The sequence below is a fragment of the Herpailurus yagouaroundi genome, unplaced genomic scaffold, assembly GCF_014898765.1.
Source record: "Herpailurus yagouaroundi ecotype Mexico unplaced genomic scaffold, PumYag 164, whole genome shotgun sequence".
NCBI classification, from domain to species: domain Eukaryota; kingdom Metazoa; phylum Chordata; class Mammalia; order Carnivora; family Felidae; genus Herpailurus; species Herpailurus yagouaroundi.
In genome coordinates, this window is record NW_024412405.1 from 145,427 (window position 1) to 169,972 (window position 24,546).

At 44.2% G+C, this 24,546-nt stretch overlaps 1 protein-coding gene and 1 long non-coding RNA gene across 4 annotated transcripts in view; one reads left to right on the forward strand and one right to left on the reverse strand.

Moving 5' to 3' along the window:
* Positions 1-5,905, reverse strand: part of CDC16 (cell division cycle 16) — a 57,928-nt gene extending 52,023 nt beyond the window's left edge. Inside the window, exons 1-6 of one of the 3 annotated variants that reach the window (XM_040486981.1) lie at positions 5,722-5,905; positions 3,998-4,052; positions 3,800-3,897; positions 2,811-2,849; positions 2,328-2,468; positions 668-827 (exon numbers count right to left, since the gene is read on the reverse strand). In XM_040486981.1, the coding sequence (XP_040342915.1) occupies positions 668-827; positions 2,328-2,468; positions 2,811-2,849; positions 3,800-3,897; positions 3,998-4,052; positions 5,722-5,769 (541 nt within the window). In that variant the 5' untranslated portion in view covers positions 5,770-5,905. The remainder of the gene's footprint in view (positions 1-667; positions 828-2,327; positions 2,469-2,810; positions 2,850-3,799; positions 3,898-3,997; positions 4,053-5,721) is intronic. The other 2 variants (XM_040486980.1, XM_040486982.1) reach the window with 2 other exon arrangements.
* Positions 5,906-6,189: 284 nt separating this feature from the next.
* LOC121037918 (uncharacterized) lies at positions 6,190-24,319 on the forward strand. The gene is made up of 2 exons (XR_005794050.1): positions 6,190-6,276; positions 24,077-24,319. It is a non-coding gene; the product is annotated as an uncharacterized LOC121037918 (long non-coding RNA).
* The last annotated feature ends 227 nt before the right edge of the window (positions 24,320-24,546 follow it).

The window sequence follows — 24,546 nt, forward strand, 5'->3', positions numbered from 1 at the left end:
GATAATTCTGTCGGTTGGTTGTCCCACACCACCACAGGATGGTTAGCAGGATCTCTGACCTCCACCCACTAGATGCCATTAGCAACCTCCCATCCCGTCCCCAATTTATAAAAATCAAAAGTGTCCCTAGGGCACAAAATCAACCTGAGAACTACTACACTAGATAGACTAAAATGTGCTTGAACCCCACTAACACAACATCCCTATTTTCTCTGTGTTTCTTGCACATATCCACCTCACATTACTGCTGACATACTAGGTCTGTGGTTCTCAGCCTAGCTGCACCTTAGGGTCATCTGAGAGCTTTAAAACATCTGACGCCAGGGCCCCACTGCCAGAGATTCCATTCCACTTGTCTGGAGCTGGGACCTGCACCCTGATGTTGTTAAAGGCTTTGAGGTAAAGCCATGTTGGGCATCTCTGAATCAGATACTGAGATCTTGGTTTACACTACCTCAAGTTACTTCCCAAAAAGATGGCCTCACCACATCACAACCCTAAAGATTCTGACAGCAAAGGGCACTGCACAATCCACCACTGTCCTTTGCAATGTGCTTCAGGTCTGTTTAAACATGCATAGTCTGCTCTTGACTGTAAAGGTTTCAGAGAAAAAAAAATCCAAATGATATTAATTGTGCTAAACATGAAAACACCTGAGTTTCCAAACCTTCTTGAGCTGTCAACATGTGGTGTGATGTTAAAAGATCAAATGCTTCAAAACAGTAGGCATCCAGCTTCAAAGCTTCTTTGTAGCTATAGGTAGCTAGGGCTCGGTTATCCAGAGCATCATAGATTTTCCCTCGTAAAAGACAAATAGAACTCTTTATCTGTTGGAAAAATATGATGAGTCATGTACTAAATCAATACGTCGAAATTTAATTTTTGATCAGAATGATCTATTATCTTAAGGCTGAGACTTCTCTTGACCTCTAAAATAATTTATTCAATCCCAACAAATTAACAGAAACAGGAAAGGAAGTAAAACTTCTCTATCTTCCCTAGGCTCTCCTCACTTCAACAATCTTTAGAACTACAGCACGTCACTGCTACTTGGTTCCTTATCTGTTCTGTCTCAAAGAGGGTAATGATTTAGATAGTAAGCAGAATACAAATATTAAATTAAACTCAGACAGTTTGATAGGCGGGTCGCAATGAAAGGATCTTAGTAATAAACACTGAAAAACTGGTGGCAATAAGGTACCACGATTAGGGTCATGAACTTGTAGCATTGGACAGACCTGAGTTAAAACCCCAGCTCTGATGCTTCCTAGTGACCCTGGACAAGTTTCCGTCCCTCATCTAACTTACAGGGCCCTGTGAGAAGCAGAGGTGCTAGTCTTCTGCAAAGCGAGTACATGTGAGGTGTTCACAGAGTAGCCACCTCACCACAACCACTAACAAGAGGATGTGGACAGCAATCCAACCTAGATTCTAGACTCTGAACCTCAAGAAACATGCAACTAAACCTACAGATGATCCAGAGACGGGCAGCTAAAACTGGTAAAGGGACAAAGAAGATTCATCATAAAATCCAAACTTAAAAATAAGAGGATGTAACAAGGTGTAATCTTACACCAATGCAGTATCTTATGACTTGTAAATAATAATAATAATGATAATAATAATAATTTCATAAGATAAATCATGCATTACAAACAAACCATGTATTTCTTAGTAGGTAAATGGTAAGTAGTCCAAAAATAATAATGGTAATACCAGACTCCCTCATAAATACCTTTATTAGCAGAAAAATAAACGTGCTCCTTAGCACATAAATAGTCTCAAGAAGGCTGTTAAAAAAAAAAAAAAAACCAGAAAAAAAGAAAAAATAATAACAGTCGAGATTAGTAATCTGTGAATGTCATTTATTATGTTACATTATATAATCTCTGCCAACAAGGAATTTGCAATTTCAGGCAGATATGAAGTATACAAACTGAAGTAAACAAATTACATAAAGAGTAACACCAAACCACTCCCTGGAAAGAAGCAAACTATGGTTTCCTGGGGTAGGTATTGAAACACAGTAAGAAAGGGAAAGGTTATTCCATCTGTGGGAGTAATTTAAGGCATCAAATATGAGAAGAAAGCTCTCAAGTCAGCCTATTTCAGACTCAAGCATATGAGGACATAGCTATAGCTTTCCATCTAATGACTCAGAAATGTCTCGGAGTCTTCTTGTGTTTCAGTGGCAAATTAAATAAGTTGGCAACTGAACTGTTTTAACATGGTGATACTGAAATAAAAGAAAGTGATTTATGTTTTGCATGTCGTGTGAGTAATTCTTACTGATGTTACTGAAGTATGCTTATTGCAGCATTACTTACGGAGGACTGTGACATTTCCCAGTCATTGGAGGGGTCTTTCAAGCCACTTTCATCCTTCAAGTACTTCTCAAATAACCTTTTGTTGATTGGCTCCTCCATGTCAAGAATATCAAGTGCCTGCTGATGCTCTTTCGCAGCATACTGTGTTGTGCAAAAGCCAGAACTACTGTTTATCACCTATCACTTCGAACACTTAGACATACAAGCAAATACTGTCAATTTTAAAAGGGTCATAGAATATACCTACTCATTACTTATATTTAAAACGTAGAGCTTAAAATTTCAAATTCTAAGGCAGAGTTTTCTTCATGCATGTCAGATATTGGTAAATAGAGAATCAATATTTTATAGCACACAATACTAAAGAAAAGAACACTTCCTCATGAATACTTTACTAATCTGCCAGCTCCACCACCAGATTTCTGTATAACAGCAACATAATTAAACTTTTACCAAGAAAATTAAAACAGATGGCATACTTACATGGCATCTAGCTGCGAGGTAGCGGCATGCTTCATACAGCTAGGAGAGAAAACAATCTGTTAAGGAGGTTACGGCAGGAAGACGCAAACACAGTACTCGTGAGACATAAACTATATAAACTCTGGAAGAACGGCATAAAAGTACTAGCAGTTAAGAAAACATGTGCAAGGGACAGAGGTGGAGGGGCTGGCCAGCATTCCAGGCACTGAGCAGGGACACTCCTCTATGGGACTGCAAACAGTCAGTTTGCACATGTTACTTGTACTGGTGGTGGTGGTGGGTTCGACACCGATGGAGAGAAACCACAGGGACTCTGGTGCCTATGTAGGTGGTGGGAAATCACTGATTGATACTGTCAGTGCTATAATCAGGTCTGTGTTTCTGTGTTTTAGGAAGACCACTCTTGTGATAGTTTAAAAGACTGCTAAAAAGAATCAGGGAAAATGGAAGTGGGAAAGATATTATCAAAGAAAAGAGACAAGAAGCTAAAACAAAACAGACAAATTAAAGGCCTGACATGTATGAGCAGTAATGAAATGGAAAAGAATATCCATAATTTCAGAGTTACTTAGAAAACAGAATTTTCAAAACTGAGTGATTAGATTGGGGGACAAAAGTGACTGAGATTAGGAATAAGAAAATTTTTCTTTACATTCAATAAGAAAAATTGAATCCTTTTAAATAACTTTCACATTTAATCTAATGATATTTTTTTAATTAATACCTTTCATTTTTTTTTTTAAGTTTATTTATTTTGAGAGAGACAGAGAAAGGGCTCAAGAGGGGTAGAGAGGGAGAGAGAGAGTTCCAAGCAGGCTCCATGTTGTCAGTGCAGAGTCCGATGCAGAGCTCGAACTCACAAACCATGGGATCATGACCTGAGCTGAAACCAAGAGTCAGACACTTAAACAACTGACCACCCAGGTGCCCCTCATCTAACAGCATTTTTGAAAAGTTTGGGAAGCTTTAAAGTTCACACAATCACTTACTTTGTCCAGTTTTCGTGACCGAAGTGCATGAGCTGCTCTGTGATATTGCGCTGTCAGGTAAAGACACTGAGCCAACCAATAAATGTCCTGGGGTTCCTCTGGAAGGAAAAAAATCACATAAATGGTCAGAGGCACAAGGAAAGATAGAAAAGTTTTTAAAATATAGAAATCAGAAAAAAATTACAAGTTGTCACTTACCATGAGAGAGTGAAGCTACTTTATCTGCCCAAAATAGAGCACTTTGATACTGTTGCTGTATCAAAACATAAAAAGTAACCACCTTGTTATTTCAATAGTTTTAAACAGATATCTAATATTGTTAGAATGCTATATAATAAATCAACATCTTAATACAATTTTTTACATGTAGCAAAGGTCTACCAATCTTATCTCCATTTTACATCTCAGCTAGGTGAGTTTTGGTTCAAAGGTACAAAAACATTATTGTAGGCTCTTTGATACATACAGCTCAAGAAGGTAGGATTTTTTTTAAACTTATACATTGTAAAAATGTAGAAGCAGGTATCTAAGACAGTAGATAATTTAAACAATTATTTTGCAGTTATCTCCTCATTAGCAACGTTCTGTCTTTGTACAGTTCTTGAACACCAGCTAGGTACTCTGTCACCAGTCAATCTGGGAAAAGGAATGCTTATGGAATGGTTACAAATCTGCTCAAGGTAGGTGCCCCCAGGGTGGAAACCGGACCTGTCTCATCTCTCACTACATCCCCAGAACCAAAAGGAAAGTGCTCAGAAGCACCTGTTCAGTTCAACTGACTCACCAACACAAGACCCTAACATACCGCAGGCATCTGGCAGTGTTATGTCACATCCATTAGAAACATTTCATATCAAATATGCTTTTCCCTCCCCTTCCTGGTTTTCAACTTACTTGGAGAGTATAAATTTTATAAAACTAAATGACCTTGGGGCGCCTAGGTGGCCCATGTCCTGATCTCAGGGTTCTGTTGGTGGTTTCAAGCCCCAGGATGGGCTTTGCACCGACAACGCAGGGCCTGCTTGGGATTCTCTGTCTCCCTCTCTCTCTGCCCCTGCCCTGCTAGCGCTCTCAAAAACTAAACGTTAAAAGCAAACAAACAAACAAACAAACAAACTACCTGACCTTGTGGATAAAAGTAATGCTGCTGATTCTGGAGACACTTCCTAAACAAACTGCTGCTCATTCACGGGCAGTGCAGGGAATACAGACAGAGTTAACATTTATTTTTTATTAAAAAAAATTTTTTTTAATGTTTATTTCCTCCTGAGAGAGACAGAGTGCGAGCCGAGGAGGGGCAGAGAGCAAGGGAGACACAGAATCCGAAGCAGGCTCCAGGCTCTGAGCTGTCAGCACAGAGCCCTACACGGGACTCGAACTCACAAACCCTGAGATCATGACCTGAGCTGAAGTCCGTGTGGCTCAACCGACTGAGCCATCCAGGCGTCCCAACATGAATTTGTTAAAGTACTGATTTGACACAACAGGCTTGTTTGTATCTTTATTCACTTAAATTCTGCCAAATAAGAATTACAACTAAGCTTCTCGAAACTTTTCCATTAACTAGCTAAATTCAAAGGCCATCCTGCAACTTTCCTCCTAAAATAACCCTTTAACTTCCACTGAGCAGTAAGTTTGTACTGAGCACCCACTGCGCGCAGCAGTTAGGACGGCTGCAGAGCGGGAGTCAACACGTGTAAAGCTCGCGCTGCGCTTTGGTGGCTTGCGCTCCCAGGGCTCCTCGTCCTCCCAGATGCAGAGAGGGCTGAGGGGCTGCCTCCCTCCCTTCCGGGGCTTCAGCCCAGGCCCCGCCGGACGAAGCGCCTGCAAGACCCTGACGACAGTTACCCTGCGGACAAGGGCTCAGGCGCGCTGGCCTCAACGAGCCCCGGGGCCTGAGCTCCCCGGGCTGGGCCGCCCACCTGGTCCAGGTACTGCCGGACACGCTTCCGCAGCCGCTCCAGGTTCATGGCCGCGCGGCCGGAGAATCCGGCAGAGCTTGGTCCACCGCCCCCGCGCGCGCCCTCCTTCCCGCTGCCGGCCGGGCCCGCCCCGAGTCCGCACAGCTGTCGCCAGCTCCCTGTCCGGCGCCGCCGGGATCTTCGGCTCCCGCCAGGCCCCGCCCCGGAAGTCCTTCGCAAACGCGTTCCCTCCGGCTCCAGATACTGGGGGCGCGCTGATGGTTCCGGCGCGCTCCCGTGACCCTTGGGTTGCCGGGGTTTGGGGACCACGGACGCCTTTTCTCCCGACTGGAGGGCTCTGGTAGCAAGGTCGGTTGTTGTGTCCGGGCGCCGTTCGCTCTTTAGCTCGTTCTGGGGGGCGGGGCGCTCAAGGCCGGCAGCCGGGTGGCAGCGGGGGCGTGAAGGGGGGTGGCCCGCCTCCCGGATCGCCGCGGGGGTTGCCACGCTTCCCGGTCATGTTGTCTTGCGGCCCTAGGGCCCGAAGCCCTAGGTAGAGGAAGCCGAGACCAAAAACAAGTAAGCTAAAAGGGCTGGCCAATTAAAACTTTGAATGGAGTGGGATTCGGCAATGAAAGGGAAGTGTTGACACCTGCTTAGTGAGGGACGCCAGCCCCCCAAGGACCACACACCCTGATTCCACTGGCGAGGGTTCGCCCACTGACTGAACCCTACTCAGGTGACCCTCAACCCCGGTGCAACCAGACCTCACTGTTGGACTTCCACGTGACGTTCTGCATCGACCCATTTTAACAGGAGTTCCCGTGTCAGTTCAGCCGGAATCCCCCACCCTCCATGTGTGCTCTCCCTTGACGTATGACCAAAGTCCTCATCGCCTGCATCCCCCGGTCGGGTCTGATCACCTCGGCTTGCCTTCAGCAAGAGTCCTGTTGGTTCGGTTTATCTTTTTAATTTTTATTTTTGTAAGTTTACTTATTTGAGAGAGGCAGAGAGAGTGAGTGGGGCAGGGGCAGAGAGAGAGTCCCTAGTGGCCTCTGCACTGTCAGCGCAGAGCCGACAGCGGGACTTGATCTCACCACGGTGACCCTAACAGTGAGATCATGACGAGCTGAAACCAAGAGTGGAGGCTTAACCCACCAAGCCACCCAGGCGCCGCCGCATGGGTGGGTTTAGACCGAATCCCCCACCCTTAACTCTGATGTTTCCTGTTAATAATATTCTATTCAGAGACCCCCACCTTGCTCCTTGGCTATAGATTCCCGCTTGGCTTGTGCTGTATTCAAAGTTGAGCCGGATCTCTCTTCCTCACTGCGGATTTCCATCACAGTTGTCCATAACCCTATGGTGATAGTTCCCGGGCTTGAATAAAATCTTCCTTCCCATAAATCACCATGTCATTTCCAAACGTGAGAGGATTTTCCCTAGGTATCTTGTGCCTTTTGAATTTCAGACTATGTACATGTATTACCTTTTAAAGGTAGCTAAAACCTTTATAAATAAAAAGCCTAAAAAAGAAAGAAAATGCAGAATAACTAAAAGAATATAAAACTACCCATAAAGAATCCCACTCACTCAAAAATTCTTCTCTTAACACTTCTGTGAGTAATCTGCCATGTCTTTTTCTATGCATGCACATACACTGGTAACATGTTGAAATTCCTTCTTCTGTATCTTTCCCTTTCCTTCACATCTTCCCAGAAAGAATCACTGTCAATTATTGTTATACACTTTATACTCTCCTTTCTGTGCTTTGAATGTACATATACACATTTACAAACATCTTTCTTTTCTAAAACATGATGATGTAATGTGTAATAACTCTGAGAATTGCCTTGTTCACTTGTATACATTAGAGATATTTCCCTGTCAGAACCTGCTTTGTTCTTTTTATGAACAAATATTTCACGAAAAATGTTTCATGTTATATTCATCGGACCAAGCTGGATTATGATGCTATACAAACTAATCCTTCACGTCATACCTGAGTGGCTGTGATGGTTAATTTTATGTGTCAATTTGGAGCACAGGATGCCCATATTTTTGGTCAAACATGATACTGGGTATGTTTGTGAGGTTTTTGGACAAAACTAATATTTGAATCAGTAGACTGAGTAAATAGATTGCCGTCCCCAATAAGGGTAGGCCTCATCTAATCTATTAAAGGCCTGAATAGAACAAAAAGGCAGAGTAAAAGAGAATTTGGTCTCTGCCTAACTGCTTGAGCTGAGACATTGATCTTCTCCTGCCTTGGGACTCAGACTCAGAGAAACTCACACCATTGGTCCTCTCAGGTCCCCAGCTTACTGACTTGAGACTTCTCAGCCTCCATAACTGCATTAGACAATTCCTTATAATAGATTATATATGTACACACACACACACACACACACACACACACACACACACACACACTCCTCTCTCCATGGCTCCATTTCTCTGGGAAACTCAGATTAATACAATGGCCATTTCATTTAGGAAATCTTTGAGCTCCCCAAGTTGGGATTGTGTGTCCCTCCTATACTTTTTAGTAACACTCTGTATTTTCCTCATAGAAACACGATGGTAACTGCCTGTTCATTTTTCCATATCACTCTGAAGTCTATGTGTTCCTTGAAGGCAAATGCTAGGGATGAATGTGAGGAAACGAAAATAAATAGAATTTCCTTTATTAGTCAAACCACACTTGGGCAAAGTTTTAATTTTGTTTCCTAATCTCTAGTCAGTACCTGAAATAAGTCTCACCTGACTAGCATCCAGGTGTTGGCAGTGCTGTTTTCCTTCTAGAGGGTCTAGGGAAGAATCCAATTCTTGGGCTTTTCCAGCTTCTAGAGGCCGCCTGCATGGCTTCATTATCCATCTTCAAATCTCTCTTTGACTTTGATCTTCTTACCTCTCTCTTTCATTTATGATGACCCTTGGGATTACATTGCACCCACCCAAATAACCCTGGACATTTGCCTTCTTTAAAATCCTTAACCACCTCTGCAAAGTCCTTTTTGCCATTTGAAACAACATTCACTAGGTCAGAAATTTGGTATCTTTGGGGCTGTTACTCTGCCCTCCACACTGCTTCACCAAGTCAGTCACCCAACGGCATGCCTTTATTACACAGGGTAGGAAATATAGGTGGATCAGAGAAAACCCACCCTTCCTACTTGAAACCAATTTAAAGTACATGGACCACCCTTCCCAGGACCATCTTGTCTGTTCTTTCCAGCGCCATAGCCCGTGATGTACCCACTCCTTGCTGGAGGATAGCCTTGGGATGGGGAGGGCAGACCTTTCAGATGCAACCAGAGGCAGAGGAGTAATAAAAGTAAAGACTAAGAAAGCCCTATGAAAAACTCAGACCACGGGGCACCTGGATGGCTCAGTCGATTAAGTATCCAGCTTTGGCTCAGGTCATGATCTCACGGTTCATGAGTTCGAGCCTCGTGTCAGGCTCTCTGCTGTCAGCACAGAGGCTGCTTTGGATCCTCTGTCCCCTTCTCTCTCTGTCCCTCCCCCTCTCATTCTCTCTCGGTCTCTTGCTCTCTCAAAACTAAATAAACATTTAAAAAAAAAAACCCTCATGGGATAAGAATCTATTTCCTACAGCAGCTATTCCAAAGAAATGATATATTATTGTTTATAGGATTATATAGGATTTAAGTAGACTCCTGAGACCATCAAGGAAGCTCCTAAATATACTGATAGTCATTTTTGGTTATGAACCTTTTTAACTCTGAAAACCACGTCTTAGTTTAGGATTCAACACCTAGCCAGTAAGGTAAGATTCAATATTTGCATTCATCCATTCATTCTTTAAGTTGTTATTGGGTGATGCAGTATTTAGTATAATGTACTACTCCCTGTGTTTTAAACACATTATCTCATGTAATCTCACATCTAACACAATGGAGGAAGTGTTATCATGATGTAATAATATGAAATATATAAATACACAAATGTATATGAATAAACAGGTAATAGCATAAGAAAGTTATGAAAATTCACTTGCCCAAAGTGGAAAAGTCTTAAATATCATAATATCTGATACTAATCCCACAACTTTTTTTTTAATGTTAATTCATTTTTTTAATTTTATTTTTTATTTTTTAAAATTTACATCCAAATTAGTTAGCATATAGTGAAACAATGATTTCAGGAGTAGATTCCCAATGCCCCTTACTCATTTAGCCCATCCCCCTCCCACAATCCCTCCAGCAACCCTCAGTTTGTTCTCCATATTTATAGTCTCTTCTGTTTTGTCCCCCTCCCTGTTTTTATATTATTTTTGTTTCCCTTCCTTTGTGTTCATCTGTTGTCTCTTAAAGTCCTCATACGAGTGAAGTCATATGATTTTTGTCTTTCTCTGACTGCCTAATTTCACTTAGCATAATATCCTCCAGCTCCATCCACATAGTTGCAAATGGCAAGATTTCATTCTTTTTGATTGCCAAGTAATACTCCATTGTATATATATATACCACATCTTCTTTATCCATTCATCCATCGATGGGCATTTGGACTCTTTCCATACTTTGGCTATTGTTGACAGTGCTGCTATAAACATGGGGGTGCATGTGTCCCTTCAAAACAGCACACCTGTATCCTGTGGATAAATGCCTAGTTGTGCAATTGCTGGGTTGTAGGGTAGTTCTATTTTTAGTTTTTTGAGGAACCTCCACACTGTTTTCCAGAGTGGCTGCACCAGCTTGCATTGCCACCAACAATGCAAAAGAGATGCTCTTTCTCCACATCCTTGCCAACATCTGTTGTTGCCTGAGTTGTTAATGTTAGCCATTCTGACAGGTGTAAGATGGTATCTCATTGTGGTTTTGATTTGTATTTCCCTGTGATGAGTGATGTTGAGCATTTTTTCATGTGTCGGTTGGCCACCTGGATGTCTTCCTTGGAGAAGTGTGTATTCATGCCTTTGGCCCATTTCTTCACTGGATTATTGGTTTTTTGGGTGTTGAGTTTGATAAGTTCTTTATAGATTTTGGATACTAACCCTTTATCTGGTATGTCATTTGCAAATATCTTCTCCCATTCTGTTGGTTGCCTTATAGTTTTGCTGATTGTTTCCTTCACTGTGCAGAAGCTTTTTATTTTGATGAGGTCCCAGTAGTTCATTTTTGCTTTTGTTTCCCTTGCCTCCGGAGACATGTTGAGTAAGAAGTTGCTGTGGGCAAGATCAAAGAGGTTTTTGCCTGCTTTCTCCTTGAGGATTTTGATGGTTTCCTGTCTTACATTCAGGTCTTTCATCCATTTTGAGTTTATTTTTGTGTATGGTGTAAGAAAGTGGCCCAGGTTTGTTCTTCTGCATGTCGCTGTCCAGTTTTCCCAGCACCACTTGTTGAATGAAGAGACTGTCTTTATTCCATTGGATATTCTTTCCTGCTTTGTCAAAGATTAGTTGGCCATACATTTGTGGGTCCATTTCTGGGTTCTCTATTCTGTTCCACTTATCTGAGTGTCTGTTCTTGTGCCAGTACCATACGGTCTTGATGATTACAGCCTTGTAGTACAGCTTGAAGTCTGGGATTGTGATGCCTCCGGCTTTGGTTTTCTTTTTCAAGATTGCTTTGGCTATTCAGGGTCTTTTCTGGTTCCATAAAAAATTTAGGATTATTTGTTCTAGCTCTGTGAAGAATGCTGGCGTTACTTTGATAGGGATTGCATTGAATACGTAGATTGGTTTGGATAGTATTGACATTTTAACAATATTTGTTCTTTCTACCCAGGAGCATGGAATATTTTTCCATTTTTTTGTGTCTTCTTCAACTTCTTTCATAAGCTTTCTATAGTTTTCAGTGCATAGATTTTTCACATCTTTGCTTGGATTTATTCCTAGATATTTTATGGTTTTTTTGTGCAATTATAAATGGGATCGATTCCTTGATTTTCTTTCTGTCGCTTCATTGTTGGTGTATAGGAATGCAACCAATTTCTCTGCATTGATTTTAGATCCTGCCGCTTTGCTGAATTCATGAATCAATGCTAGCATTTTTTTGGTGGAATCTTTTGGGTTTTCCACATAGAGTATCATGTCATCTGCAAAGAGTGAAAGTTTGACCTCCTCCTGGCCAATTTGGATGCCTTTTATTTCTTTGTGTTGTCTGATTGCAGTGGCTAAGACTTCCAATGCTATGTTGAATAACATTGGTGAGAGCAGACATCCCTGTCTTGTTTCTGACCTTAGGGGGAAAGCTCTCAGTTTTTCCCCATTGAGGATGATATTAGCGTTGGGTCGTTCATATATGGCTTTTATGATCTCGAGGTATGATCCTTTTATCCCTACTTTCTTGAGGGTTTTTATCAACAAAGGTTGCTGTATTTTGTCAAATGCTTTCTCTGCATCTATTGAGAGGATCATATGGTTCTTGTCCTTTCTTTTATTGATGGGATGAATCACATTAATTGTTTTGCGGATATTGAACCAGCCCTGCATCCCAGGTATAAATCCCACTTGGTCATGGTGAATATTTTTTTAATGTATTGCTGGATCCGGTTGGCTAATATCTTGTTGAGGATTTTTGCATCCATTTTCATCAGGGAAATTGGGCTATAGTTCTCCTTTTCAGTCAGGTCTCTGTCTGGTTTTGGAATCAAGGTAATGCTGGCTTCATAGAAAGAGTTTGGAAGTTTTCCTTCCATTTCTATTTTTTGGAACAGCTTCAAGAGAATAGGTGTTAACTCTTCCTTAAATGTTTGGTAGAATTCCCCTGGAAAGCCATCTGGCCCCGGACTCTTGGGTTTTTGGGAGGAGATTTTTGGTTACTAATTCGATTTCTTTACTGGTTGTGGGTCTGTTCAAATTTTCTATTTCTTCCTTTTTCAGTTTTGGTAGTGTATATGTTTCTAGGAATTTGTCCATTTCTTCCAGATTACCCATTTTATTGGCATATAGTTGCTCCTAATAGTCTCTTATTATTGTTTTTATTTCTGCTTGTTGGTTGTGGTCTCTCCTCTTTCATTCTTGATTTTATTTATTTGGGTCCTTTCCTTTTTCTTCTGGATCAAAGTGGCTAGTGGTTTATCAATTTTGTTAAGTCTTTCAAAGAACAAGCTTCTGGTTTCATTGATCTGTTCTACTGTTTTTTGGTTTCGATAGCATTAATTTCTGCTCTAATCTTTATTATTTCCTGTCTTCTGCTGGTTTTGGGTTTTATTTGCTGTTCTTTTTCCAGCTCCTTAAGGCGTAAGGTTAGGTTGTGTATCTGAGATCTTTCTTCCTTCTTTAGGAAGGCTTGGATTGTGTATGCTTTCCTTTTATGACTGCCTTTGCTGCGTCCCAGAGGTTTTGGGTTGTGGTGTTATAATTTTCATTGACTTCCATATACTTTTTAATTTTCTCTTTAACTGCTTGGTTAGCCCATTCATTCTTTAGTAGGATGTTCTTCAGTCTCCAAGTATTTGTTACCTTTCCAAACTTTTTCTTGTGGTTGATTTCGACTTTCATAGCGTTATGGTCTGAAAATATGCACGGTATGATCTCAGTCTTTTTGTACTTATTTAAGGCTGGTTTGTGTCCCAGTATATGGTCTATCCTGGAGAACATTCCATGTGCACTGGAGAAGAATGTATATTCTGCTGCTTTAGGATGAAGTGTTCTGAATATATCTGTTAAGTCCATCTGGTCCAGTGTGTCATTCAAAGCCATTGTTTCCTTGTTGATTTTCTGATTAGATGATCTGTCCATTGCTGTAAGTGGGTGTTGAAGTCCCCTCCTATTATGGTATTACTATTGATGAGTTTATGTTTGTGATTAGTTGATTTATATATTTGGGGGGTTTCACATTTAGAGCATAAATGTTTACAATTGTTAGGTCTTCTTGGTGGATAGACCCCTTGATTATGATAGAATGCCCTTCTGCATCTCTTATTACAGTCTTTATTTTAAAGTCTAGATTGTCTGATATAAGTGTGGCTACTCCGGCTTTCTTTTGTTGACTATTAGCATGATAGATGGTTCTCCACCCCCTTACTTTCAATCTGAAGGTGTCTTTGCGTCTAAAGTGGGTCTCTTGTAAGCAGCATATAGATGGATCTTGTTTTCTTATCCATTCTGTTACCCTATGTCTTTTGATTGGAGCATTGAGTCCACTGACATTTAGAGTGAGTACTGAAAGATGTGAATTTATTGTCATTATGATGCTTGTAGAGCTGGAGTTTCTGGTGGTGTTCTCTGGTCCTTTCTAATCTTTTGTTGCTTTTGGTATTTATTTATTTATATATATATTTTTTCATCTTTTCTCCCCTCAGAGAGTCCCCCTTAAAATTTCTTGCAGGGCTGGTTTAGTGGTCACAAACTCCTTTAATTTTTGTTCGTCTGGGAAACTTTTTATCTCTCCTTCTATTTTGAATGACAGCCTTGCTGGATAAAGAATAACATTTATTCATTTTTGAGAGACAGAGAGAACAGAGCGTGAGGGGGGGAGGGGCAGAGAGAGCGGGAGACACAGAATCTGAAACAGGCTCCAGTCTCTGAGCTATCAGCACAGAGCCCAATGTGGGGCTCAAACTCACTGACTGTGAGATCATGACTGAGCTGAAGCCGGGCACTCAACCGACCGAGCCCTCAGGCACCCCTAATCCCACAATTTCTAACTGCACTGTGCTGAGCACACAAGTTATAAGGTAACCACCATCCCAATTTGCCTGTGATGTGAGAATTTCAGTGCCAAAACTAAGAATTTACTATATTATATAAAGCGTGTAACTAGTGGTCATTTTTACTTTGTCATAGGACATAAAACAATTTTCATGTCCATACCAAACTACGATAAAATATGAAAATGAAAAAAAACCCCTCAGAACCATCTGGCAAGGCCACACCATGGGGAGGCAACAGTGTGCTGTTTGGAGAACAGGGCCTTTGGAGTTAGACTCCCTTGGTTCATATCTTGGACAAGTTCCTCAAGCTCTCTGTGCATCAAGTTCCTCGTTTAAAATGGGATGATAACAGTTCACACTTCGTATGATTGATGCATGTAAAGACTCAATGAAATACTTTATGTAAGGTGCTTAGAATCACGCTGAACATATTGTAATTAAAATACATATGTATATCAGTGTATATTGCATCACACTATGTTACATTATATTTTAATGCCATTTATTAGTAGCAGCCTTGCTAGCAAGTCTGAGGGATAGAAACTTGCAGCATGGAAATCTCTCTTAGCCGTCTCTCAGGTCCATCCCCAAACCGGATGGTCTGATCCAGTGCCATTTGAAGTCTGTTCTCACTTACCTTTGTGCCTATTCAGCTCTATGTGACAGCTGAAAGGCAGTAATCAGGTCACCGAACACATTTTTTGGAACCTCAGATAGGCCTGGTAAGGCTGGCCAGGCAACTTGTCCTTCCTGACTTCATGTTTAGAGTCTTTATTGAATATTTTTATTAATATATATGTCCTGGTTAAAGTTATGTATTTGAGATGAATGATTAGCAAAATCACAAATATAGTCTAAAATTTTCTCTCTAAACTCATTTAAAAAAAGACACACACACACACACAAAACATTGAATTCAGTTTGGATTACAGGCCCTTAGTAACTAAATCATGTTGATGTTTCCCAGATGTGTTGAAGTGCACACATGCTACCCCATTCTGCACAGCCAGGCTCTCCCACACACACATTTTGCTGCAAAGGGACTTCATTGAGTAAATACATACCTTGAAAGTACAGCTTATCACTTTTTCCATCTTGTTCTTTCCTGCTCTTGACAACAGCTATGGAATCCACTCCACTGCATTTTTTTTTTTTTAGGTTTATTTATTTTGAGAGAGAGAATCTCAAGCCGGCTCTGCACTTGAGCCTGACAGTGTGGCCCAATCCCACAAAGCATGAGACCATGGCCTGAGCAGAAACCAAGAGTCACTCAACTGACTGAGCTACCCAGGTGCCCCTCCACTTCACTGCATTTAAACCAAGAGGATTGGTGAGGCATTTGACTGTCTGAAGAATCTCAACCATGGACATTTCGTTTCAAAGTCCTGAGGATCTTTAAGTAATAACCAATATCTGTATGAGACATCTCCATTTTAAAAGTATCTTCCATGCAGCATGTTAATCATTTCACACGTTCCTGTGTCGTGGGTGCATCAGTGGAGGATGGGGTCTGAGCCTCAGGGATTGGGTGCACCTCACGTGGAGGGAGCTGGCTCACTCTGAATCCTGTGCTTGCACAGCAGTCCCCTGGAGGGGCAGGCAGTGTCCTCACTATGGTAAAATTTCTATTTTTTTAAATGTTTATTTATTTATTTAAAAAAATATTTTTATTACATTTCTTCATTTTTGAGAGGCAGAGAGAGACAGAGCATGAGCGGGGGAGGGGCAGGGAGAGAGAGGGAGACACAGAATCCGAAGCAGGCTCCAGGCTCTGAGCTGTCAGCCCAGAGCCCAACGAGGGGGGTGCTCAATCAAACCCACGAACCGTGAGATCATGACCTGAGCCGAAGTCAGACGTTCAACCGACTGAACCACCCAGGTACCCCAATGTTTATTTATTTTTGAGAGAGAGAGAGAGAGAGAGACAGACAGACAGAACATGAGCAGGGCAGGAGCAGAGAGAGAGGGAGACACAGAATCTGAAGCAGGCTCCATGCTCTGAGCTGTCAGCACAGAGCTCGATGCAGTGTTTGAACTCAAACCACGAGATCATGACCCGAGCTGAAGTTGGATGCTTAACCGACTGAGCCACCCAGGCGACTTGGTAACATTTCTATTAATGAGTCCCAAAATGTTCTAGTTAATATAATTTCTCATTTCAAACATTCTTGCTAGCAATATTTATAAGCCATATTAGTTTACCAAGTTAGTAAGCGTGGTAGGGGAAACATAATGGTGGAAGAAGGTCTAACCTAAGAAGCATGATGATCAGATCAGTGATGATGATGTGGCAGTGGGCATAGGTGGAGAAAAAGCACAAGCATAAACTAGGTGTCTGCTACAGACTGGAGGGCTGTGTCCCTCCACCAAAATTCATATGTTAAAACCTAACATACTAACACCTGCTCCCTACCTGCCCTTGGGAGGGTGGCTTGTTATTTGCACAGCAACTCCAGGCCAGCCTCAGCCTGGCCAGTTGGCCCACTTGTCAGCTAGCCAGGATTACACACCTTCCTCCTCCTCCCCCTCCTCACCTCCCATTTCTCTCCTCCCCCTCCCCCTTCTTCTTCTTCTTCTTCTCCTTCTTCTTCTTCTTCTTCTTCTCCTCCTCCTCCTCCTCCTCCTCCTCCTCCTCCTCCTCTTCCTCCTCCTCCTCCTCCTTCTTCTTCCTCTTCTGCCACAGTTACAGTAAGAAGGTGCAAGGCTTTCCCTCACCTCAGATGCTCCACTGCTTAGTCACCAGGCATGCAGTTGTGAGCCCTCATGGGCCCTGGGGTACCAACGCCCAGCCAGCTGCTGCATGGCAGGTTGGCTACACTGGTATCCTACCACAGAAGGAGCTACACATTTTTATTTCCATAATAACAGCCTCATCAGAATTTGAATTTGCTTTCTCTGCCTTTCATGTTTCATCAGATGAACACCTGTGCACTTTGTAACCACCACATTCATCTTCACAGTTCTAAGCAAGCACATGAGGTTAAATGGTAGTCAGTGCCCATGGTGCTTATCGGACTCACCACGTGCAGGGAGAGGTGCATTATTTTAGGTGGCAGCAATTGAAAAAGATGTACGACCAGGATGGCATGTGTGTGTGTTAGGCACAATCTTTCTTCCACTTTCTCCCTTGCACCTATGCCCATGACCTAAATGCACCAATCACTGCTCAGTGTCTGAGGGGGTGGTAAAGGCCAAGGGACAGCTATAGACGGTTTGCAAAAGCTAGCAGAGTGACATGGGGCCGTGGGAAGGATGACTAACCCTCAAATTGCCCGCTCTTTTACAAGAATAATTCCCACTGCCTTCAAAATGGGACAATGAAGAATCATGTAAAGAAAGAGAACAGGACACTGAGATCACCAATCAAGTCACAAATTATATTAGATAACAAATTTTTTTTTTTTAATTTTTTTTTCAACATTTATTTATTTTTGGGACAGAGAGAGACAGAGCATGAATGGGGGAGGGGCAGAGAGAGAGGGAGACACAGAATCGGAAACAGGCTCCAGGCTCTGAGCCATCAGCCCAGAGCCTGACGCGGGGCTCGAACTCACGGACCGCGAGATCGTGACCTGGCTGAAGTCGGATGCTTAACCGACTGCGCCACCCAGGCACCCCTAGATAACAAATTTTCAATCAAGGGGTTCTAAACCTAACCCAAGATTTTTTCTGATGTGTAACTAGTCTGAAGTCAGACAAATACTGGGGAACAACTGTACATTGTTATTTTTATGCAATGCTGAATTTTATGAAATTGTATATACATTAATCTCTGTTTTACAATTCTTTCCTTAAACTGTCCATAAAATACAGACAGGGGGTGCCTGGGTGGCTCAGCCGGTTAAGCGTCCGACTTTGGCTCAGGACATGGCTCGTGAGTTCGAGCCCCACATAGGGCTCTGTGCTGACAGCTCAGAGCCTGGAGCCTGCTTCGGATTCCTTGGTTTCCCTCTCTCTCTGCCCCTCCCCCACTCACTTCCTCCCTCTCTCTCTCTCTCTCTCTCTCTCTCTCTCATAAAGTAAACATTAAAAAAAAAGAAATCCAGTCAGGACAGTAATTTGAGAATTGGTAGACTCTTGTTGGCTGACATTGGAGAAATATTGAGGCTTTGGAAGGGCATAAGTAATTATTCAAAAGTCAATGATTTCAAACATCTCTGTTGCCACTTTACATGACAATTGTGTAAATTTGGAATTAACCAAATATCAACTCTCCATTTACTGTGGGTTTTATAGAGCAGGCGGTTAGTTAGGTTAGTTAGATGTGAGCTGGAGGCAAGGACGGTGATAAGTAGGTGACACATTAGAAGCCTGAGGGCACAACATCCTGACTTCGTGGGTTTTAACCTCCTGGCCTGACAGCTTCCAGCACCCAGGGCTGACAGACCAAGAATCACAGGTGCCCGAACAAACCATCTCCTCCTCAAACTGTGACCCAGCATCACCTATAGCTTCATTATAATACTGCTACATTGTGGGTTCCACCCAACCCCCTGGGGGAAGATGGTCCTGACAATCCACAAGAATCTAGTAGGGCCAAAAACTGCCTCCCAGCCAATAGGAGGAGTCCCTTAGATGACTGGAAACCACCTCAGTAGGACACACCCAGCTGTGACCCACAATCTACACAAACAGGAGAAGAAAAGACAGCCTGACCCAGAGCAGTTGCCACCTCTGGGCTTGCCCCTCCCCACCTGCAGAGCTACATCCTTAATAAACTGCTTTGTGCTTGCTATCTTGCTCCTGGCTGTCTCTATTTGAATGCAGATCCTCATGTAAATCTTTCCTGGTGAATCCAAGAACAGAGTTCTCCATTCACACAACACAGACTCTCCTACTGATAACAGATTTTCCTTTGTCCTGCAGGCTTGCTAAGTGGCTGCACCAAACACCTACTTAGACACCGGTCAGTGACCCAGTCAGGCTCTCATGGTCTGTTAAGCATCTCCAGGAGAGCTGGGCAATGGTTGCCCAGTGGGATTTCAACACGGCAGAAGGTAAGGAGAGGCTCCGGGTCTACCGCCAGACTCTAATGGGGGGTCTCCGAATGGCTGCTAGAAAGCCAACCAATTTGGCCAAGGTAGGAAATGTACAACAGGGAAAAGATGAATCTCCGCTGCCTTTTTAGAACGGATCATGGAGGCATTCCGTACCTATACCCCCATGGATCCAGAGGCTCCGGAAAGCAAGGCAGCTGTTATCATGGCCTTTGTAAACCAATCGGCCATAGACATTAGGAGAAAATTACAGAAAATAGATAGACTAGGAGAAAAAAGTCTGCAGGACTTACTGGTGGTAGCCGAAAAGGTATATAATAACCGGGAGCCTCCTGAGGACAAGCAGGCTCGCGCCATGGTGGCTGCCAGCAGTAAGCAGACTCGAGACCTGGCCAGAATACTACTAGCTACCACTGCTGACTTCCCCGAGGAACGAGACCGCCGTCTCCGGCAGCTGGCAGACGACACAAGAAAAGGTAAACGCCCCAAGGGGGGGGGGGGAAGAAGAGGCTGCAGAAGGATCAGTGCGCATACTGCAAGGAGATAGGGCATTGGGCCTGAGATTGTCCAAAAAGAGCTGGCGGGAAGGGAAGCAAGACTGATCGAGTAAAAGTCCTAGAGCTGGATGAACTAAGTGATTAGGGGAGTCAGGGTTCGGACCCTCTCCCCGAACCCAGGGTAACTCTTAAAGTGGAGGGGACCCCTATTGACTTCCTTGTCGACACCGGAGCACAACATTCGGTCCTCCGCACCCCACAAGGAAAACTAGCTAGCAAGAAGTCCTGGGTACAAGGGGCAACTGGTATGAGCCAGTATTCATGGACTACCCGAAGAACAGTAGATTTGGGAACGGGCCGGGTATCCCATTCCTTTATGGTAATACCAGAATGCCCCTACCCGCTGTTAGGACGGGACTTACTGACCAAGATTGGAGCTCAGATAACTTTCAGACAAGGGGGGCCTCAGGTCACCGATGGCAAGGGCCACCCCATCCAGGTCCTGACCATGAAACTGGAGGATGAATACCTCCTCCACCAGGAGGTGCTCCCGAGAGAGAATAATATAGACAGATGGCTACGAGAATTCCCCTCGGTTTGGGCAGAGACAGGGGGGATGGGACTAGCCGCTCACAGGACCCCAGTCCTGGTAGAGCTCAAGCCAGGAGAGAGTCCGGTAAGGATCAAACAATACCCCATGTCTCAGGAGGCCCGGAAGGGGATCCAGCCACACATCCGAAGACTACGAAGCCTAGGGGTACTAGTTCCTTGCCAGTCTGCCTGGAACACCCCCTTACTGCCGGTCAAAAAGCCTCACACAAATGACTACCGACCGGTACAAGACCTCCGGGAAGTAAATAAGAGGGTCGTGGACATACACCCAACTGTTCCCAACCCATATACTCTCTTGAGCTCCTTGGCGCCCTCCAGGGTCTGGTATACTGTACTAGATTTAAAGGACGCCTTCTTCAGTCTGCCGTTGGCACCCCAGAGCCAACCCTTGTTCGCCTTCGAGTGGCATGATCCGGAGGAGGGCTACAATGGGCAACTCACCTGGACACGGCTACCTCAGGGATTCAAAAATTCACCCACCATCTTCGACGAGGCACTACACGAGGACCTGGTATTTACAGACACCTTCTCTGGCTGGGTGGAGGCATACCCAACCAAGCATGAAACGGCTCAGACGGTGGCTAAGAAGCTACTAGAAGACATCTTACCCAGGTATGGTTTTCCTGCCATGGTAGAATCAGACAATGGACCAGCTTTTATCTCGCAGGTAACACAGGCAGTAGCCAAGGCGGTGGGGGCAAACTGGAAATTACATTGTGCTTATAGGCCCCAGAGCTCAGGACAGGTAGAAAGAATGAATAGAACCCTAAAAGAGACCCTTACCAAATTAACCATGGAGACTGGCGGGGACTGGGTGACTCTCCTACCGTACGCCCTTTACCGGGTTAGAAACACTCCTTACACTCTGAGTTTTACTCCCTACGAGATCTTGTTTGGCAGGCCACCCCCTGTTATTCCCAGCCTTCGAGCTGAACTTATAGCTGAGTTTAAAGATCAAGAACTTTTTCTTTCCTTGAGTGGGCTCCAGAGGGTGCACGAGGACATTTGGCCGCGCCTCCTTGCCATCTACGAGGCTGGCCCGATCCCGACACCTCATCAGTACAGGCCGGGAGACTGGGTCTACGTCAAGAGGCACCACCGAGAGACTCTTGAGCCGCGCTGGAAGGGACCCTACATCGTGGTGTTGACAACCCCCACCGCTCTCAAGGTAGACGGCATCGTGACCTGGGTCCATCACACCCACGCTCAGCCAGCAGACCCCTCCTCGATCCGGAAGGACGTCGGCATGCGATGGGCCATCAGTCGGGACCAACACAACCCACTCAAGCTCAAGCTACAGCGCATTTGACCTACCTAATATTGGTAACTCTGTTAACTCTGCTTGTCATTGCTCATGCTGCCGGGAGTCCCCACACCCCCCAAAACATCACCTGGCAGATCATAGACACCAGCTCGGGGACAATACTTAATCAGACGTCCCAGAGCCACCCCAGGGACACTTGGTTCCCAGAACTTTGTGTAAACCTCCAAACTCTGTTCCCCTTGTCACCATAAATGCAGCTGGTCCCATGATTGGGTCCCTAAGCTACATGACAAGGAGGGAATGAAAGGGCGGGCTTACGCCAGCCGACTCCATCTTGTTCTGTGTCCTTCACCTTGACCACACCTCCTCCCCTTGAGTAACCCCCCCTCACCTGCCTAACAGGACTCAGACCCTTCCCCAGGACCCTTCCCCAGCCAATCGGCTGAGGCCATAGCCATTACCTCACCAACTGCCCCCAGGCCCCAATAAAACCTTTGTCCTTTTGAAACTCGCTCTCTTTCCCTGGTATCTCACCACTGCGTCGGTGCAGGTAGGGGATTGAGCTCGAGCTAGCTCGAATAAAGGCTCTTTGCTTTTGCATCGGACTCGGCTCCCTAGTGGTCTTTGGGGATCACGAATTCTGGGCATAACACTGCTGGAGAGCAGGGTTTAAGGCTTGGGAAAATGAGCATCAGCATCACCACACTTGCAGAAAGAGAGAAGCTCTGAACCGGCAGACCCGTGGACAATTTGGAACTCCTCTGTGGTTGGAGCCTACCGCCCCTCCCGCATTTCCACTCAGGAGCTGGAACCGCAGTTCCAGGGAGCGCCACTAGGGACCGCCACTTCTCCACATATCCACTGGTTTCCTCAAAGCGTTGTAAGGGGCCATAGCTGGCCTGGGACTTCATATCTGTGCAAGTTACTGGCTAGACAGGAGATTGGCCAGGTTAAGGACATTTGTCATGAGGTCCAGATAATACAGCCTGAGAATCAATGGGGCGGGGGGGGGGCAGGTTAATAACCACTATTGTGCTTTCTGTTTCAGCCACTGTCTTGAGGGTCAGTACTATTTGTGGTTATCCCTAATCTACTTATGAGTTACATAAAAACTTTACTCTGGTCCCAAAATAGACTTCAGAGTTTCTGGCAGGCCCATGTGTCACTGTCTTTGAGAAAAGAGAATGGCCACTGCATTGTGCAGCTGTCCCTGGAGGCTTGGGCGTTACAGAGGAGGGGCCCCGGGATCAATCCTCCACCCTACACAAGGCCTCTCTTTGCCTCACCCAGAGCCCACCCTGCACAGAGGGCACCTCCTCTCCTCCTGCTGTCCCTCCTGCTGTTCTCCTGCTGTCCTCCTGCTCCCCCTCATCTTCCCCAACCCATCATTATTCCCATTCTTTATATTTATGGTGATTTTAAAACATTTGAAAGTTCTACATATTTAAACTGATTTGACACAGTGTAATATGGGACAAACTCATCTCTTCACCTAAAAACACAACTGGTACCTTATTTTTTCAAGTTAATTTCAAAATCAGCTCCTGCATAGCCAGTTTTCACTCTGAGAGGCGTGTGTGAAGTAAGACCCATTCGCCCACTAAAGACTCTGAGCCTTCCTGGAATGAGAAGGTCCCTGCTGTTTTTGAAGAGAGCTGCTTCTTGCCCATGTGGAGTCACCTGGCAGTCTTCACAGACTGAGGTTCTCTGGGAGTGGCGGGCAGAGAAATAGACCAATGTTGTCATGTCCAAATAGCGACATTTGCAATTCTGTGGTAGATTGTTTAAATTTCACTGCATTGGGGTTTTTCAGGGCAGGGCTGCAGAGACACACTAAACACAACTCTGGGAATAATGTAGTCACTGGGAAGAGGACCGAGGCATGAAAACAATGACTGTACAGAAGATGCAAACAGGAAGGCTTGTAGATCAGGTATACTATCATTACCAAGAGACCATTTTCCTATCAAATTTAGCACTAGACGCGACACAGCATTGTGCCCAGTTTGAGGTTTCATGATAGGAAAGGGAGGGATTCTGAAGCCCACACCTACCTCGCACACAAGGCCTAATGTGCAGCCGTGAGCTGGCTTCTAGCACTACCTTGCTCCATGGATTCAGACGTTGAGTAATCTGCTCAAAGCCATGCAGCAAATGAAAAGAGTCGAAATTCACATCCAGGGCTGTCTGACTCCAGGTCGGTGATTTTAAACGCCACTGACTAAAGGCCTGCCTGCCAGGAGCAGTGAAGGACCTGGGGTGATTTTGTTTAGACACAGAAACCTGAAACCAGACTCACTATTGATCTACAAGTATGCTTTAAAGGGTTTATGCATAAAGGAATGAAATTAGCTCCTTTCTCTCTCTCTCTCTCTCTCTTTTTTTAGTGGAGAATTCAACCTCAATTTATAGTATGAGTTGAATATGGTGAAGAGTGATTATGTCCTGTGACATCACCGAGGGGTCTGGCTCTGTGAGGCAGAGTCCACGTCTGTCTTCCTCATCTTGAACCCCAGGTCTACTCAGTGCCCAGCACATCCACTCAGTCTAAAATTAATCAGATTATCTTTTTAAACACAGCACTTTCATTGGAACATAATTTCACACAATAAAAGCACCCTTTTAAAGTGTATATTGAGTGGTTGTGGTATTTTCAGAGTTGTGCGATCATCACCAAATTCAATTTTAGATTTAGTTTGTTGAATGAATGAATGAAAGTGTGTATGAGGCTTTCAATCATTTGTTTCAGGTGCTGATACAGGATAGACGTTCTCTGCTGCGGAACAGCGTGAGCATGGTCCTGCCTGGATGTGACGGATAAAGTGAGCCGTCTCCAAGGCACCTGCCACACTCCATC